The sequence below is a fragment of the Typopeltis vanoorti genome, chromosome 16 (assembly GCF_054136105.1).
Source record: "Typopeltis vanoorti isolate ZY-2024b chromosome 16, IOZ_Tvanoo_1.0, whole genome shotgun sequence".
Classification (NCBI taxonomy): Eukaryota; Metazoa; Arthropoda; class Arachnida; order Uropygi; family Thelyphonidae; genus Typopeltis; species Typopeltis vanoorti.
This window is the reverse complement of record NC_143564.1, coordinates 90,106,733-90,127,484: the sequence shown is the minus strand read 5'-3', so window position 1 is coordinate 90,127,484 and position 20,752 is coordinate 90,106,733. Positions and strand designations below refer to the sequence as shown.

The following is a 20,752-nucleotide window of genomic DNA, read 5'->3' as shown; positions in this document are numbered from 1 at the left end:
TATTTTAATATTTTAACAAATTTATTAAGGGCCCCAGTTTGTTTCTTAATATCTGCTTCTTTCACAGCATGACGCTTACGATTTTGTGCACCGGATAACTTTTTTTTAAAATTTTTGATTCCATTTATACCCACAAGAAATTATTACACAACACGACACAGAGACGAAATAATAGTCTTCACTGTGCTACTGTCAGTAGCCTACTGAGATGCGTACCATATGACTGATTTACCTAGCAACAAATGTTTTGTATGAAAATTCATTTCTGCGCATGTTCACCATTTCACTTTAGATAGGCTGCAGTAGACACAACATTCTGTAGGCAAGCGTCTACTCTCGCTGCAAAATTGTAAACAGCCGGCTGATCAAAGAGGCAGCAATATACAATTTTTTAAAATTTTTATTCGGTGTATCCGGCCTTACTTATTTTAATATTGATCATTCTAAGAATTTTTTGTTTTTATGATAAAAATTTTGTTTCTTAAAAATGAACTTATGAGCTGTGCCCCAGTGGTGGCACCCCCTTCGTAGCGGTGCCTGCATGCCTGCTTCCACCCACCCTGCCTAATAATATGCTATATTTCTGTAGGAAAGCATTTCTGGTCCCATGCTTATATGACCTCTTGTCATCAGACAGAATTAGCAGTAGAGCAAGAAACTACAATTTGTCTAATTTGTCTAAACACACCCTGTGTGTGTGTGTGTGTGTGTGTGTGTGTGCGTGTGCGTGCACGCACGCATTAAGTACCATGGGCAGGCAATTCTTTTATTATTTTTTTGTATTTTTTTGTTGATATTTGGAAGTTTTCTATGTAAGGAATATAAGTAATATAGGCAAAAAAAAATGAATCTATATATTATGTCTTGTTGAGATTTATTCTATTACTATTTTAGAAATTTTAGACTTTATATTTTATTTCAATAAATCCAGTTAAATAAGTCACTCGTGTATTTGACAACAGCATTCCTGAAAGATAATAATCATAAACATAATACTTATGCTGTCAAACTTTATATAGTACATAACCTCCAACTAAAATGTATCCATATTTATTGCTTCCACTATACCAACATTAATAACATCATGTAGACTTCACTGCTTCTGCTTATTGTTAACATGATTTCTGAATATTATCAAAATATCGTTTTCTTTATATATCAGAATATTATTTGCAAATTATAATTTATCAATTAATTTAATTTGTTGACTATAATAATTTTTTCTGTGATATGAATACACTGCTTGATTAGTTAATCTTTATTATTGTTGTTATTATTATTGGCATCAATCCTCCATAAAGTCAAAAGATTCATTGTGGGAGGTTCTGCTATAACACACACCCTTAATTCCATGCCTTAAAGTCATTCAATGATTATGCACTCAACAGTCTCTAGCTACTCTCTGAGCAAAAAAAAAAAAAATAAATAAAATAATAACAATAAACTAATAAATAATTAAAATAATAATAATAATAAACTACTTTTGCTCTCATGCTTGCATCCTCTATGAGCAGAGCATGAGTTGTATACGCAGTTTCCAAGAATGGCCACTAGTTTTAGCCATGTCACCCTCATTCTATGCAAGATCTCTTCCACATTCATCGGGTTATAACTCCTTCCCAACCTAGCTGTCTCAAGTTGTGTATTACACTAATGGAAATTGATGAAGCTAGAGATTTGGAGGTATTAGTGGATAGTGAATTGGAGATTAGATTGCATATTACAAAAAGTATCCCAAGTAGGTCATAGGATTACTTTGATTACTGAGAACATGCACTAACAGAGATAAGGAAGTTATTATCCCTCTTCATAAGTTTTGGATATGACCACATCTGGATTACTTTGCACTAATCCACTGATGTTGGTTTCTTGGAGGTGAGTAACAAAGATTGTGAGCAGCTCTAATATGCTCTCTATAAATGTAGATTAATGGTTTGTGGGTTGCATAAATTGGTTTATTAGCAAAAGAAAAAATATATGATAGAAATGTATGTTATTAAAAGAGATTTTTAGGATTGAAGCAGAGGAAATTTCTCAGTACTTGAATAAAATAAGGGATCCCTGGAAATTGAATGGCAGTGTGGTTAGCTATCAGGACTAGATTTTTCATTTTGAAAGTTGTCAATGAATGGAATGGGTTGCCAGTTTGCCAGAATGCGTTTCATTGACTGTGTTCAAGAAGAGGTATTTTCTTCTTCTTCTTCTTCTTCCCTTCACATATTATGCCTAGTGGCCTATTACGGAGCTACCCATACCCGTCTCGATGATAAGGTGGCTAGCCCTATGCCTCCTGGTGTGTCCTATGTCTGTAGATGCATGTGTGTTCATGGCGCCAGTTTGCCTGCTTGCCAGAGGAAAAACTGGTCTCGAGGATAAGGTGGCTAGCCCTATGCCTTCTGGTGTGTCCTATGTCTGTAGATGCATGTGTTCATGGGGCCGGTATGCCTGTTTGCCGGAGGAAAACCCCCAGATAAACTGGGGAGAAAAACCCTGAGGTCTATGCCCAAGACTGACTAACTTGGCTGTGTATGAGAAAGAGCCTTAAGCTCCTCACGTCTGCGATGGGAATCGAACCCAGGACACACTTTTCCCAGGCATAACTCATACTCAACCCAGGCATATGGTTGCGAAGCGCATAGCCACTCAGCTAACCATGTGAACGTATTTTATTTATATATATATATATATATATATATATATATAAAATGTCTCTGTGTGTGTGTGTGCTCACACACATAAAATGATGTTGGGTAGCCATCTGCTAGAATGCTTTTCATTCAACATGCTCAAGGGGACTATTTTATTTATGTTTCACTTCAACACATTAGAGACACAAGGCTTATAACTGGAATCAGAAACAAGGTAATCTTAATATTATTTTTTTTGAACAGCAGGAGGTACTGGTCTACTGGAGAAAGCTGTTGGACAGACATGAGGCAGATGGAACGAACAGGAGTAGCAGGTTGGATGAATCAGCAGTTTAACTGTAAAAGAATGTTGGGCAGCTGTTGCGCATGTTAGCTTTAGCAGAAATGAGGGTCATGATGAATGACAATTCTGCTGAATAGCACTCATGGAAATAGCTGTAGAAGAGGCAAGAAGTACCGTGAGGAAACTGACTGTCTGTGAACAGGCAGTAGCTGAAGAGTCTTTGAGAGAGAGAGAGAGGTTCTTCTGATAACTTTTAGGTGGTAAAATTATTATTATTATTACCCTAAGACCTCATGTAGACAAAGCCTCATCTGGAAGGTCCTTTTATCACGCACACAGCTCATCATACCAAGCCTTAAACACACTCAAACTCCTTGCAGACACCAGCTCTCAGGCAAGGCACATTCCAATCATTTACAACTCTACACGAAAAAAACCTGCTTCTCACTCCCTTACTCACACCCTCTTTCCAGGGATGACCTTTGGTTCTCCCCCAATCTCCCACTATTTTCTGTTAGAACTTCTCCAGCATTAATCCTATAACAACCCCTTACTAACACTTGTAGTTCTCTATCATATCTCCCCTCTTCCTTGTCCACCAGACTCTGAAAATTACATCTTCTCAATTTTTCCTCATACTTGACATTCCAGAGGTCAGAAACTACCTTAGTCAGTTGCCTTTGGACCCTTCCAACATCTCTTTGTCCTTCTGAAAACCAGGTGATCAAATCTGGGCACAATAGTCCATGTGTGGCCTAATCAAAGCCTTATACAATGGAACAAGAATCTCCCTACTTCTACAAGTCAGTGTCCTCTGCATCATTCCCAGAAGCCTTTGTGTTGTCTTCACAATTTTGGCTATGGGTCCTCTAAATTTCAGATCCTTATCCACTATCATCCCCAGTTCTTATATTTCCTCCACCTCCAACAATGTATCCTCACCAAGCATAAATTCTGCATCCCATCTTTGTTTTTCCAAATTTTAAAACCTCACATTTTGCAACATTGAACTCACATCCCCATTTTCGTGCCCAATCACTCAATTTATTCAAGTCTTCTTGTAAGGCCACAACATCTTCTCTACTCTTCATGGTTTGTCCCAACTTTTCATCATCTGCAAACAACTGAATATCTCTATCCAAATCTTCACCAATATCATTAATATACAAGTTAAACAGTAATGGCCCTAAAGCAGACCCCTGAGGCACTCCTGGATATCGCTCCCCCATACACAATTTGTTGATATCAGATAGCCAGTCTCCAATCCAATGCACTAATCTAATATCCAACCCCCATCTGCTCTAGTTTGACTGTCAACTTATCATGAGGTAATCTATCAAAAGCCTTTGCAAAATCCTAGTATATTACTGTGTATCCTTCTCATCTGTCCAAGGAATCAGTCACTTTATTGTAATACGTAAGTAGATTACTAAAACATAATTTCCCTTTAGCAAATCGATGCTGTCCATCAAAGATAATATCATTGTTGTCTACCCAACTCTGGATCCTCGTTCTCACAAGCTTCTCCAACAACTTAACCACAACACCTGACACACAGATAGGCCTACAGTTCGATGCTTAAGTTCGATCATCTCCTTTATGAAGTGCACAATCTTGCCCTCTTCCACTCCTTAGGAACTTGACCGAGTGTAAGACCCGTATTAAAAAAATATGTCAAAGCAGATGTCAACTCCCTGGCACATTCCTTCAGAATATGTGGTGATATATTATCAAGTCCCACAGCCTTATTAACATCTAGTTTGCTCAACTCCCCCATACGCCTCTTGCTCACTTACAGGCAGACTCTCCTCCCCATCATCAACTGCTGTCAGTTACATGCTCTCAAAACCATATTGCAAAAAAAAGAAAGAATAATTAGATGAATCAACAGAACTATCTTTTTCTGAACAGGATGAAACATGTTTACAGAAGTTTTAGATGTACTACCCTAAATGTGAAAACAATATTCTAGGGTTGGGCAGGTTTGTGATTTGTACAAAGTTACTAGTTAGACAGAGGAAAAGTAATGTCTTGAGCAAAAAATATGCCAAGTTTTTTTAGAAGCTGAGGATATCATACAAGAAATTTGGTTATGTCAGGACAGGTTAGGAGTAGGTGTCAATCCAAGAAGTGAGATCTGTTCTTGATTATTATGTTGAATTATCAAAAGTAAGGAGGAAATGCTAATGTCTTTTGTGGGGGGGATAGACAACTGTGTTTTGGTAGAATTGAAGGTGACTTGGGTTAAGGAGAACAAGGTTTAAGACACTTATGAACTTGAAGCTTGAGATGTTTAAACACTGCAAGGTTTATCATATAAGTAGGATGAGTGGAGTTACTATCATTAGAAAACTGTGAATGGGGTCTGATGTCAGTGAGAGAAGATCATGTTTGTATGAAAGTGGGTGAAATAAGAGTTATGAGGAACACTTGTATTGGAAAATCTGAAGAGAGAGAGAGCATCCTCCACTGTTACATGCATTAAATGATCCAAGAGAAAAGTGGCTGTCCAATTACAAAGGAAAGGTAGAAACATAAGATGGCAGCTTACTGAAAAGCCTTTGATGCCAATTTCTATCAAAATCCCTTGGAAAGCTCAAGTGCAACAGCACAGTTTTCTCCAAATCTTTCCATGGCATATATTCAGAGGTTGATACTGTAGGTGAGAAGATCTGCTATGGAGCTTGATTGGCAAAATCCATTTTGGTAGTCTTTGATTAGGTTCATAGTTCTCCAGGTATCGAAGTTGACTGTTGATGGCATTTCCATTACTTTAGACAACCCTGAGGTGAGAGCAGTAGGTTGATAGTTTGATAATACACTTCTTTCCTTTATATATATATATATATTTTTTTTTTTTTTTTTTTTAAGAATCAGCTGCATATGGGTTTGCTTCAATACTGAGACGTGGATACCAGCTGAATATAGTAGAAACACATTTCTTGAGTTCAGTTGGCAGGATACCATCAGGACCAAAAACGTTTTTAAATATCCTATTGTTCACCTTCTTCTGATGACTTTTAGGTGGCAAAAGCATGCTAACAGATTGCAAAAAAAAAAAAAAAAAAGAAAGAATAATTAGATGAATAGAAAAAAATTGAAGCCAAATACTAAAAAAAGTTGGAAGACCATGAAAAACCGGTGGAAATATGGATTGCAAAAAACATTATTGTAAGAGGTCTTTGTAAGAGGTCTAGGATGAAGAAGACTTTCTGATGGAAGGCTACAGAGGCATGTGATGCAGTGCTTCAGTTTGAGGTGTTTAACTTGGGTCATCTATGCAGGAATTGGATGAGATGAATGATGTTAAGAGGTCAGTTTTATCTTTAGGTAATGTTGCAATATTACAGCTGGCTGGGAGAGATGTGAAAGCACAGAAGGACAGAATATACATCCAACAGCTCTTGCAAGTAACCCGAAGGTATGAATGTCATTGGCACAGGTGGCAAGTTTCTACATTTAATCCTTTCAGTATCAAACATTAACCATGTTCATGATGGTTTTGCAAGTGTTGTAGGTTTTAGTATAGATTTTTTTTTATGTTGGGCCCATATACGAGAGGTTGACTGATCATCCTGTAATACTTTTGTACCGTATATGGGTAGTGGATTGGGAAAGGAATAACTTATTGGCATTCGATTTAAAAGCCTGTATATTGTATTCCTTGGGAAATACATCAGGGGGAAGACTGTTCCACAGTACAGCAGTAGCAGGGATGAAGGAGGAGGAAATGAAACTTGTTCTTTGGGTTTCAAGGATGTTGGGCAGCAGCTGTATGTGTTCCAATGGGCTTAGTACACAGTGGAGGAATTATTGATGCTATTTCATATGAACATTTTCCATGGTAATATTTATAGAATATAAAAATTGCAGAGACTAAGCATCTATTGAAAGTGAGGGGGGGGTGAGTTGGTAAGAGATGGGTCATTTATCAGTCTAATTGCTCTCCTCTGTATTGAGTCAAGCATTTTGAGGGAGCTTTTAGGAGCCCCACTTCAAATGTAAGAACAGTATTCCACTGACTATAAATAAAGCTGAAGTTTTTGTCTTAAGCCACTTATGATAAGTTGTTTATTCTTTTTTCTCTTTTTTTTTGTACTTTCCTTGAAATTTTGTAAACCATGGCTTGAATGCATGGATAATTTCTGTAACATTGATCACAACATATATCTCTTTCTTTTAAGGTTACACGGTGATCAGCATTCATATTAATTAAATTAGGGAAACAAAACACACATGTTCAAAAGATTATTTTACTGATTACAAATAAAATAATAACTTTACGTTTCGACCTCTGTATTGAGGTCATCTTCAGAAGGATACATTCAGAAGTATAAGAACAAGCTACATGCTGTTGCACACTACACAAGTAAATTACATCTACGTTGTTAACTAATCTTTTTTTTTTCTTAGCCTGCCCTCTAGTGGAAAAAAAAAACTACAATAAACTCTGCTAAAGTCCTCATGTACTAGGATTCTTCTGGAATTATACAGTTATATTACGATTATCTTCTGGATTTGTACAGGTTGCTATTGAATGTTTAAGGAAAAAAAAAAAAAAAAATCTTGTATTGAGATTTTTCTTTGTGGTTGCTATGAAGGTTGTAGATGGGTCCTCCACATTCTTGGAATTGTTAGACCATCATTTTTATTCAGATTCGGATCATGTTTGAGCATTTCACATGCTTCCTTGAATTTACGCTCAAACCAGATTTTGGTGCGGTGTAGGGACTTGGTACCTTTCCAGTCAATTCTGTGGTATGTTTGGAGTGCATGGTCAGAAAGGCTGGTTTTTCCAAAATGGAGGTATTTTATGTGACGTTTGTGTTCATTCTTTCTGATTGGGATGGTTCGTCCTGTTTCCCCTATGTACGGTATGTTACAAGTGCAATCTATTTTGTAAACCCCCGGGTGGGCTAAGTGTGGCAGGGGATCCTTGGAAGAATTGAGTAGGTGCCTTAATTTTGTCGGGGGTTTGAAGGTGGTTTTTATGTTGTATTTGTGTAGTGTTCTGTCTATTTTTTCTGAAATGCCTCTAACATATATGGTATAGCAATAGCATTCTTGAAATCTTTTTTGTTATTAGTGGTATCTTTGTGGAGGATCTTGTGAATGGTTTTTATACTGTATCCATTTTTTATAAAGGTATGTTTGATGGTCTCATATTCATGGTTAAGAGCTTGTTCAGTTGAACAAATGGTTTGAGCTCTGTGTTTAAGGGTGCTTATAACCCCTAGTTTTTGTGTTGGATGGTGATAGGAAGTTTTGTGTATGTATTGACCTGTGTGTGTGTAGGTTTGCGGTAAACTGAGAAGGAGAGACAGCCTGAAGGAAGACGTGTGACAAGTGTGTCTAGGAACGGAAGAGAGTTGTTTTTTTTCTATTTCAATGGTGAATTGGATGCGTTTGTGTTATTTGTTCAGGTGGCTAAGGAATGTATCTAGTGCTTGGTGGCCGTGGGGCCAAATGGCGAAAATATCGTCGACGTATCTGAGCCGAATTTTGGGCTTTAGGCACGCCGATATCTTCCATATAAAAGTTCGCTATTGGGGGGGGGAGTGGAGAGCCCATGGCGGTACCTTCTTTTTGAAGGTAAAAATTGTTTTGCCACACGAAATATCCAGAGCGGAGTACATGGGCAAAGAGGGCCATGATGTCTTGTGGAAATATGTTCTGTAAGAGTAGGATAGTATCATTGATTGGGACATTGGTGAAAAGGGAAGTTATGTCAAAGCTGAATAATAGATCTTGGTTGTTGAGTGTAATATTTTTAATTTTGTTTATGAATTGTTGTGTATTTTTTATGTAGGAAGGGGAATGACCAACCAATTCCTTGAGTGTGGTAGCTAATTTTTTGGCTAAGTAGTAATTCGGACTGTCAATTCCTTCCACAATAGGACGTAATGGCGTGTTTGTTTTGTGTACTTTTGGTAGGCCATAAATTCTGGGTGCGCGGGCATACTGCGGTATTAATTTTTTGATTGTTTCTTCCGGCCACGTGTTGACTGATTTAAGTAGTTCAGTAGTTTTCTTTTTGTTATGTTGCGTGGGATTGTAATTTACCATTTGGTAGGTGTTGTGGTCCGATACCAAATGGTTCATTTTTTCAATGTAGGTTGTCCGATTTAAAACAACAGTGCCGTTTCCTTTATCGGCTTTAGTGATAATAATGTCACGGTTATTTTTAAGGGATTTGAGGGCCAGTTTATCCGCTTTGTTTAGGTTGCCGCTTAATTTTTTGGTTGAATTTAGTAAACAGGCAGTTTCCATCCGTATTTTGTCAGCTACATTGGCGGGGAGGGATCTTAAACCTCTCTCGATATGATATATTATATCATATTATATTATTATGATATATATAAAATATATATTATAATAAGCAGGATAATGGTCTCACACTGATGATGAAATCTATCTCCCACCTAAAGACAATCACAAACATCCATGCCCATGGCAGGATTTGAACTTGCAGCCTGTAAGATAGATAAGATAGCACAGGTTGAAGAACAGATACACTAACCACTTGGCCTAGTTGGGCCTATTTATGTTAAATATATACCTAGTGAAAGCTGGTTTGCATTAAAGCTGTGGAAAGATGAGTTTAAATTTTATACTTGTGTGTGTGGCAGTATTGATAAATGCTATCATACACAGCTGTCATACAACAATATTGAATGAAAGCTGTGATTAGTAGGCAATGTTCAGATTAGTTAAAATTTTGTATTTATTAAATTTCTTTGTGTTTCTTATGTGTAGCTTTGAGAGTGTGCAAAATAGCAATGAGACATGCATTGGCATGAAAAACGAATGGAAATGGCATGGATATTTCAAAAATGGCGAGATACCATGAATTCAACATGTATCCTTGAGAAGAGATTGAAGATATATATATGTGGATAGAATTAATAAGAGAGAGAGAGATGAGAGAATTTTAGTATGCAAGAAGTGCTACCGTGTTTTATAGTAGCTCTGTAGTGTAATTGGAAGAACAATGGTATGTTGTCCCCTTCAATTGGAAAAGGCCTAAGTTTGAGTCCTTCTTGAAACTTAGGATTTTCATCCTGCATCCAGAGAAATCAGCCTTGAGAGCACATGCAATTTACTGACAAAAAATAACTACTAGCAGTATTAGTGGTGATGGACAGTAGATGGCATTGGCTTAGATGAAGATGGTAGTGTCATTTCACTGTAGCTGGTGAATTAAGTGGTGGAGACGAAGAGTTGTTGAGTAGGTGCCCTCCCTTGATGAGTCTTTGGAGGTGTCAAGTAATAATAATGCTTATGGATTATGGGATGTCATTGAATGTGAGCATTAATAGGCAAAAGACCATGGATGCAGTTAAGGAAATAATCATTGATGACCGTGTGGTTCGGTGCATGAAAGATGCTGAAGATAATGGCAAGACAGTGGACAAAACTGGTGGTGAAATTAGCAGCAGTGAGCAGTATGATGGTGGGTATAGCTGTTGCTAAGCAGTAAGACAGCATATGCACAAGGTAATGAAATACTATTGGCATAAATGGCAGTGACAAAGTAATTGAAGAGATGAAAGCAGAGCTGGTAAAGATGAGGTAAAATATTAAGCATATGAGGAAATAACTGAGGAGAACTACAGATTTGCATGGAAATGTGAGGAAGAATGGGACAAAAGATGGTCTTTTGAAAAAAAAAAAAAAAATGAATAATAGAGAGTAGCCCTGTATGGGGATTCAATGATTAGAAGTGTGGCGAGTGAAAAGGTGCACAAGACTCCAGGAAGTAGAATGAATAGATTGATTAAAGCACTGAATAAGAGGAGTAAGCAAACAAAAGAGTTGGTAGGAGTAGTTGGCACAAATGATTTAATAAGGAGAATGCAAGGATGGATGTCAGGTGGCTGTTGAAGAGAGTAAAAAATAAGATTGTGAGAGACAAGATAGTCAGTGTGTAGCCCAGGTATGATAATGATGAGTTGAGAAGGTGAGTGAAGATTATGCATGGTATGCTAGCAGAGTTGTGCGAGGAGAAAGGAGGTTCATTTTGTGAATATTTATAATGAATTTGAGGGACAGATGGAGCTATATAAAAGAGATATTAGATTTAAATGGATTTGGTGTGAGTCAGCTGGATAATATGTTGCTGCAACAGTTTATCCAGAAATTCAACAGAAAGTAATGACTGAAGTGAATGGACTTGAGGAATCAAGCGGTGTTGTGGAAGAGCAGGAGAGTAGGATAGGAGAGTTTGTGAATGGAGAAGTGAGTGGCATGAGTGAAGAAGCAGGTGGTCAGGGTGGACAGGAAAACACTGCATGAAAATTGTTGATGATGGTTTCAGGAGTTGATGTGTGATTGGCAAGAAAGAATTAAGATAGTCAAAAATATGGAGGTCACACTTAAGTCTAGAGAGAGTTGTAATATCAGTGATGACAGATAGGAACAGCTTAGGAAATATGGAGGAGTCATATCTGAGAAGTGGGACTAGGCAGTTAACAAAGGACTCGCATCGTCGAGCAAAAAAAAAAAAGCCTAACTTAGCCTTATAATACTTATATTGCAACTTTGTAGAGTTTCTGACAGATATGATAATTCCTGTAGGATATCAATCATTAATGCTAGATCTTTTAAAAAATTTGAAATTGAGAAGTCGTTTAAAAAGCCCTTATATTTATCATTCAATGCAAAATGCTTGCATAAAGCTGAGTAATTTCTCCACAAAAGCAAGAGCCGTTGGGGTAAACTGCAAGCTGCCCATCGTGATCCAAACACACTGCCGATCTTTAAAATTTCGATACCAAGGTCTTTTGCAATCGTATTTAATTCTCGTTGATTTTTTGGTGATTGATGATAAAAAGCATATAATTTATCCATAAATATTTCAAAATGATTTATTTCTTTAATGTTTTTTATCGAATCATCTAATGCTAAGTGTAAACGATGAGTGCAATGCCAAATCATAACATTGGGAAATTTTTGTAGCAGTTTGATTGCAACACCTGATTTGTTTCCTATCATTACATTAGCTCTATCAGAATAAAATGCAATGAAATGATTTTTTATATAGTTATCATAAAATCCATATGATTTAAAGTAATAATTATAGTAACATGTATACATTCCAAGGTGGTATTTTCTAGTTTTACAAGATTATTAAACAAGAAGAACAAAGGGCTCGCAAATTTGAGAAAAATTTAATAAAGGCCTTGTGCGAGCGCCTTATAGCTCATCACTGGGGCTAGGTGACTTGTTATAGAAGCACAAATGAGCTAATGTGTGTATGTTGTTTATGGATACTAGGAGCATTAAGGGGAATTGTAGCATTGATAGTTCATTCGCCCAAAAATTGTTGCAATAAGTGAGACATGGTTGGATGAGATGCCCTTCTGATATAGAGATGGAGAGATATATATTTTGTGAAGAGACAGACAGGGCAGAAAGGGAAGGAGAATATTGTTGATGATGGCAAAGTTGTTTTGACTATCTAAGAAGGAGGTGCAAGGAGCAAGTACTTTCAAGGGTTTTGAAGCAGTATGGTGTGGAGTGGAGGCAGAAAGGATGAAATGTTTAATAGAGTGTTGCTATTGACCTGGCAATATGGAAGGCAGTGATAAGGAAATGTATAGGCAAATTGATTGGCTAAGAAAAGGATGATCATTATGGGCAATATCAATTATGGTAATGTAGACTGGAATGAAGAGTCAACATCTGCAACTAAAGAGAATGAATATCTTGAGTTTTTGAGGCACAGTATCATAGGCAGTATGTAACAGAGGATACACGAGGATCTAGAGTCTTGGATTGATTATCTTATGAGAAGATGTTATTGTAAATGAGGTTTGAAATCTTCCTCCACTTGATGAAAGTGACCACAAAGTGAGCTTGGGTGGTGGTGGTCATCTACATCAGGACTCTTATGAGAAAAAGTTACATATGGAGCTATTAGGCTGGTAATTATGACAAACTCAGGAGAGAGCCTGAAGCGATATCATGAAATGAGAAATTGAATGGTAACGAAGTCAATGCTGCATGGTAAATACTCAGGAACTATCTGGCATTCGCAATGATTGAGTGTATTCTAAGGGTCAGGAAATTAAATAAAGTAGGTGTAAAATTAATGACTGAAGAGGTTAGGCATGCATTTGGGAATAAAAAAGTATTGTGGAGGCAGCACAGGATGAGTGGCAATAATCAGTTACATGAGGAGTACAAAGAGCAAGCAAGCAAGGTGACTTCCTAGGATTTCTTTTAGTCATTTGCTAACTGCTGCTCATACTGCACATGAGCAGCAGTTAGAAGGAAGAAGAATGATTATAAGAGGACGATGATGTTCATTGATAACTGGAGAATGATAAACACAGGAGGATATAGTAGAGGTGTTAAATGAGCAATTGATTATAGTATTCCATTCTTGTGAATGGAACATAATTCAGAACTTCAGAGTGGGGACCAACCACTGATGGTAACGTGTAATCTTGATTTCAGTAAGACTATAGGATTTGATAGGATATCACTGATTGTCTTGAGCAGAATGTTCCGGAAGTGAACAACCACTTTAGCTTACCTGTTTAACATGATTCTTAGATTTGTCCAAGTTCCAAAGGAGAGGAAAGACTACAAAATTGGTTTGCTTCATAAAGAGGTGATAAGTTTAAAACTTTGAGTTATAGGCCAATCTTCTTGTCTAGAGTTGTGGTCAAGTTGAGAGAGGTTAGTGAGAACCATGATTCAGAAATCAGTTGACAACAGCAGAATTCTCTTTGAGGGACAGTATGGATTTGCTAAAAGAAGGTCGTGTTTTAGCAATCTGGTTACTTATTATAACAAGGTGACAAATGCATTGGGCACAAGGGATGTATATACAGTAGGATATTTAGATTTTGCAAAGGCTTTTGATAGATTACCACATGCCAGCTGGTAATTAAATTGGAATAGATGGGATTGGATTGGAGATTGGCTGTCTGCTGAGTATCAGCAGGTTGTGTATTGGAAAGTGATATCCCAAAAGAGGAATGTTGTGCTGCAGGGGTATGTTTGGCCATTGTTGTTTAATTTGTATGCAAATGACATTTGGAAGGGCTTGATTGGTAATGTAGAGTTGTTTGCAGATGATTCAAATTTGAAGAGAGCTATGAGAAGTAGAGCAGATGTAGCTTTGTAAGAGGACCTAAGTAGACTGTCTGAATGGATGAGTATGTGGGGATAATAGTTTAATGGAGCAAAGCGTAAGGTTTTAAAATTTTTAAATTTAAACATTTTGCAAAAATAATGAATACAGCACAGCAGACTGTAGCAATGATACACAGAATACTGATGTGTAGAAGTAAGGATGTTATGATTCCATTGTACATGGGTTTGTTCTGACTGCATTCAGATTTGGTTGCCTGGCATTTCAACTAAAATGATGAGTTGTTGGATAGGGTTCAAAGATGATTGATGAAATTGATTTCTGGTCTAGAATGTGTAGTATGAAGACAGATTGGGAAAAATTCAAATTACAGTGCCTAGTGGATAGAAAGAAGTGAATGGGGGGGGAGCATGATTGAGACATTTACATTTTTCATAGAATGGCTGTAGACAGTACACATGGGAAGAAAAAAAGACTATCCCTGGAAACTGTATAAGGAAGGTTTGAGCAAGGGAGTGAAGAGCACTGATGTGTAGAAGTAAGGATGTTATGATTGCATTGAACATGGGTTTGTTCAGACTGCATTTAGATTACTGTGCACAGATTTGGTTTCCTGGCTTTCAACAAAAATGATGAATTGCTGGATAGGATTCAAAGATGACTCGACTCCATGGAGATGTGATGATAATAATAATAAAACCAGAACTGTCTGATGAAACTGGAAAAGTAGGATGTCTTGGTAATGGAAGGTTACATTAATGCAACTAAATGTAAGGTTTTAAAATTTAGGATCCACAAATGGGATTCTTCATACATTCATATTAGAAATTATGGACTTTACAACCATGTTATAAATAACTCTTTTAATTTCCCGACGTTTCGACCTTCATATTAAGATCATCATCTGGAGCATATACAAATATATAGGACAAGCTGAATTACATTACATACAGCAAGCTAGAGAAACAATGATTTGATCATAGGTTATTCTACTGGCATGATCTCTAGTGAAAAAAAAAATTTTTTTTAATTATTTAGAATTTTTTAATAAATAATTAACTTTTTTTTTTCACTAGAGGTCATGCCAGTAGAATAACCTATGATCAAATCATTGTTTCTCTAGCTTGCTGTATGTGATGTAACTCAGCTTGTCCTGTATATTTATATATGCTCCAGATGATGATCTTAATATGAAGATCGAAACGTTGGGAAATTAAAAGAGTTATTTATAACACGGTTGTAAAGTCCATAATTTCTAATATGAATGCTGATCACCATGCAACACTAAAAGAAAGGGATGCTTCATACTTATTTAGTGGAGTTATATTGGAAGAATTGGAGGAAGCAAGGGATCTTGGGGTGATTGTGAATAGAGATTTGAAGTTCTGAAGACATATTTCAAAGGTTTTAAAGCCATCTCAGAGAACTGCGGCAGTGTTGAAGAGAACATTGGCCATGAGAGATAAAAGTTTGCTGGTTCCATTATATAAAGCTTTGATCAGACCACATCTGGATTTCTATGCTCACATCTGGTTACTTGAATTTGAAGGGGACAATGTAACCTTGAAGAGAGCACAGAAACAATTGATATGATCATTGTACAAAATTGATTATGAGGACAGACTGAGAGCATGCAGACTGCAGAGTTTGGTGGATAGAAGGCAAAGGGGGGGGGATATGATCTCGTGACATTTAAGCTGTTTGAGGGTTATTATCTTATTAACACTGAGAAGTTTTTTCATATGGTAAATTGAAGGAAAAGATCACGGACAAGGGGCCATTCCTGAAAATTGCAAAGAAGGTGGTGAGTAAATGGTTAAGAAGTATGTTTTTTGCATGGAGAGTGGTAGGAGTATAGAATGCTTTGCCTGAGAGGGTGGTGAACGTGTGTACTGTGGAAGAGTTTAAGGAGTGGTATGATAGTCTATGTCTTCCCACGATGTGGCTTTTGACTCCATGGAGGTCAGGAAAATAATAATAATGATAATAACTTTCTTTGCTTATACTTGAATAAGGATTAAACAAGAATATAATTACTTGGCATTTCTAATTTAAAAATTGGGGACACTTGAAAAATATTTGTAAAGAGATCCCAAATGCCAACCTCATTGCTGAGTTAATAATGTTCCTTCTTTCCGACTAGTGGTTCAAAAACTACAGGAAGGATATTTGTGGAAGTGTAATCAAGTATGTGTATTTAATCACTTATGTATAGGTGGTTAGATAATTTATATTGCTGATCGTGAGACCACCACTTCCACTACCCTGTTTAGTAGATTTGTGAAGTGGCTTGAAAAGGTGATGTATTTGGTCTCTAGGACAAAGCGTTCAAATTTGCTAACCCTTAGCACACCAACAGTGCTAATGTATAGGTTTATAGCCTTTTGTGGTGAGATTCACATTTTAAAAAAATCCGAAATTGCATGGAAAACTCAAAGCAAAAATTACTTTCTATTGAGTTCATTCAAAATTATTTAACTCTACTACATCAGATCATTTCTACACCAGGAAACTATGATTATGTACTTATTTATGTATTATATAACTGAATTCTTCATTTATCTAATTTCTGAATTTAAACTTCATATTCCATCTCTGTAATAATGTATTATTTTACTATAATGTTTATTTCAGAGTTTGCCCACAAAATTTTACTTGCCATCAGGGGTTTGGAAAAAATCCAAATTATGGTTATACAAATTTTGACACTTTTGGGTGGTCACTTTTAGCAGCATTTAGGCTAATGACACAAGACTTTTGGGAGAGCTTATATCAAATGGTAAGTAAGTTACTTTGTGTTTAATTAATAAATTATTTGGTAGGTTTTTACTAGAAAGTAAATTAAATTAAGTTGCTCACTAAACTGCAGAATAAAAATAAAAGCCTTATCTGAGTATTTTTAATTTGTCCAGTGATGAAGATAATGCCGAAGTGTTTGTAAGCAAATTAGACAAGAGTAATGATTTCATTTAATGGTGATTGGTTCGAGGTTATATTGTGAGTGGCTGTGTAATTTAGAGCTCATCTAAAATTAGTGATATTTATCTGTTTTATTGTGTTTTTTTCCTCAGAAAGGAAAATACATTTTTCCTTTCTGAGTAAAAATGTAGATTTTCATGTTTTTTAGAATATTTAGTATCTTATAACACTTTTATTGTGATATTTATTGTGATTATGTCGTCATGGTGCCAATGCGATGAACATTACAGGCAAAGACCATGTTGTTTGGTGATTTGAATTTGCAGGATATTATTCAGTGAAATTGATATAGAGCAAGAGTATATAAGTGTTTCAAAAGTGAGTGTCTGTTAGGTAACAAGAATGCAACAGATATGACAGTAAGATGGAAAATGATGTTTGGACAGGTTTTGCATAGGCATTTAACAGAATACCACATGGAACTCTGTTACACAAATTAGAACAAATGGGGATGGATATGATGCTAGTTAAGTCGATGAGATGGTGGCTGCTGGACAGATATCAAAAAAATGATATATGGAGAGGCATAATCAAGGTAAATACAGGTGACTGGTGGTGTGCTGCAAGGTTCAGTCCTGGGACCATTGCTGTTTAATTTGTACATGAAAGATATAGGAAATAACCTGAAAGAAAATATTCAGTTATTTGGTGAATCAAGGTGATGTGGAGAGCTTGAAAGACAATTTAAATAGGCTGTTAATGGGTTTAAGGAGAGGTATGATAGATTGTGTGGCTAGATTGGATCTCCTGCGATGAGTCTTCACACTCCATGGATGTGCCCGTATAATAATAATAATTTGCTTATTATAAGTTTTTAATTAGAGCTCCTTAGGAATAATTACCTTATGCAGCATGCAGTTGAAGCAACATGTGGGATAGGAGTATTGGGTTTAATAGTATCATCTTGCACAGTGATAAGACATGTTGATATCATAATGCCATTAACTGGAGAGAGTGATTATGTGGTTTTGATGTAGGCAGTGGCTAGGCAGATACAAGCTTCACAGAACAAAAGTGACACGAGGAATTACAGGATTTGGGACTGTGATCAAGTCAGGAAACAGATGATTGATGTGAATGGCTCAATCATTTGAAGCAGAAAGAAATCAGCATTGCTGGAACTTTGTTTAAAATCAGTTACTTATGTCAGTGTCAGATTATATTTCTAACATTAGGAGTATCAACCAAGTGGGATGAAATGGATGAATTATGGAATTATGCTGGAGCTTTTGAGAAAGGGGATATTATGGATAAAATATAAAGAAGAAGATATCCCTCAACAGCTTGAGGAATATACAGCACAGGATAAGAAAGTGAAGTGTAGTGAGGAAGGAGAAATTAGCATATGAAAGGAACAGTATAGCAAAACTCTAGTGAATTCTAGTTATGCCACCAGTTATGTGAACTCTAGTGAATTCTAGTTATGTCTGGGGATCATATCGGCTGAAGATGTAAGTGGAAATGTTCAGTGAGTATCTCCTTAGCATATTTCATTTAGTGGGGTTAGGAATAGTGTTAAATAATAACAGGAAAGAGGATAGAAGATGAGACAGTTCAAGAATGTAGAGTGTTTAGAATATCAAGTAACCTTGATGTTAACAATTCTGCAAAAGAGCTGGCAATGTCCTTGACTTTACCAACTCTTTTTTCACTTGTCAAGGACATTGTCCTTGACAAGTGAATAGTGTCCAGCTACCAGCCAGTATGTATAGCAAGTATAGCGATGAAGTTGTTAAAAACGGAATACCATCCTGGATTAATGAGAATGGAAATCTTTAAAGAGCAGTGTTTTTTAAGGGAGATCTTGCTTTAGTAGATTGGTTACGTTTTATAGTAGTGCTTAGTATATTGGGCAGAGGAGACCTTATACAGCGATTTATGTAGATTTTTCTCAAGTGTTTGATCAAATACCTCATGATAAATTATTGTCAAAATTGAGCAGCAGTATGGGGGATGGATAGTCATTTGATAGCTTGGATACAGGGAGGATTGACTCATAGGAGCCCGTGTGTTGTGTATGGAGGTGCAGTGTTCCAAAAAAGGAAAGTGATGAGTAGAGTACCACAGGGTTCTGTTCTGGGACCACTGTTGTTCAGTTTGTATACTGATATAGTTGAGGATGTTATAGGGGATATTCAGTTGTTTGCTGATGATGATGCTAAATTAGGAAGAGCAATGTCAGAAAGTTTTGGCATGATGTTGTTGCAAGAGTATTTTCATAGTCTGGTGTTTTGGGTTGAAGAATGAGAATATCACTTCAGTGTTACTAAGTGTGATCATACTGGAGGAACTTTGCTTTAGGAGGTGAAGAGGCAAATAATGTAGGGATCTTGGTGGATTAGGAGCTGAAGTTCAGGGGACACATCACGAAAGTTGTAAGGATTATCCAGAAAATTGTTGCTATAATGTGAAGAACACTGACAAGCATGGAAAAAGAGGTGATAGCTTCACTCCATAAGGCAGTAATCAGATCTCATTTGGATTTCTGTGCACATATTTGGTCACTTGGAGATAAGGAAACATTGGTGAAAGTGCAGAGGTGAATAACTAATCCTGTCTCAGGTCTCTGGAAGGTTGAGTATGAGGACACATTAAGGGGATGTGGTCTACAAACCTTCATAATATGAGAGGTGATATGATTGAGATGTATAAGTTGTTGAGAGGAGGCTATCAGAGGTACAAGGGAATTATTCATAGAGTAATGGGTAATAGGTAAATGAGGTCATCCCTTGAAACTGTAGAAAGGTCATGTGAGTAAGGAGGTAAAAAGGAGATTTTATACATGGTAGGTGGTGAATGAGTGGAATACATTTCCAGATTTGTGGTGAGTGCTCCATTGCTGACTGTCTTCAAATGAATGACCTCCCATTATGTCTTCAGATCCCACAGAGGCCTGGAATTAATAAGAATACTAATTTATTAAACAAGAGGGTATATCTGTGATATATTCAATTTCAGTATGTCATTGCTTTGGATGCTCTTTGGATGGTACAGTTGATTTTTAGTAAAGAAATCATGTAGAAATGATGTAGAAAAGCTTTTTGACTGTGATCTGACATTATTACCTTGATCTGTTATAATTAGATAAGGGAGAATCGTATACAATGATATTCTTGGACTTTGCAAAAGCATTTGATAGATTACCACATGACAAGTTGGTGTACAAGCTGCAGAGGATAGGAATATATAGTACTTGGTTAGATGGATTGGTAATTGTCTCTTAACAATACCAGCAAGTTGTTATGATGGAGCAGTGTCTGAAAAAAGGAGAGTAATGAGAGGCATGTCCCAGTGTTCTGTTCTTGGGTCGCATACTGTTTAACTTGTTTTGTAGATGATATATCATGTGGACTGACTACTGATTTTCAGTTGTTGGCTGATGATGATGCAAATTTGGGGTGAATTATAAGTAGCACTGCAGATGTTAATTCCCATCAGGAAGATTTGAATAGACCTTTGCCTTGGACAAAGGAGTGAGGGTGTAGTTTTAATATTAATAAGTGCAAGGTGTTGCATTTTGGAGTGCAGAAATATAAGGCTAACAAAGTGGATTCCAAAAGAAGGGAAATGAGACTGAGGACATTCTAAAAGAAGACAGAATGATGAATTGCCAAATTTTGTTGGGAAAAATTGGTCAACTATTGCTAAGAACAGAGAAAGGTGGAAGGAACTGGAGGAGGCCTTTGTCTAGCAGCAGACAGAAAATGGCTGAAAAAAAGAAGTATTATATTGACAGTG

At 36.6% G+C, this 20,752-nt stretch overlaps 1 protein-coding gene across 1 annotated transcript in view; it reads left to right on the top strand.

The window, feature by feature from the left end:
- Window positions 1–20,752, top strand: part of LOC150098179 (sodium channel protein para-like) — a 1,334,265-nt gene that overhangs the window by 185,230 nt on the left and 1,128,283 nt on the right. The window contains 1 exon segment of the mRNA XM_090406598.1: window positions 16,670–16,814. Within this exon segment, the coding sequence (XP_090262724.1) occupies window positions 16,670–16,814 (145 nt within the window).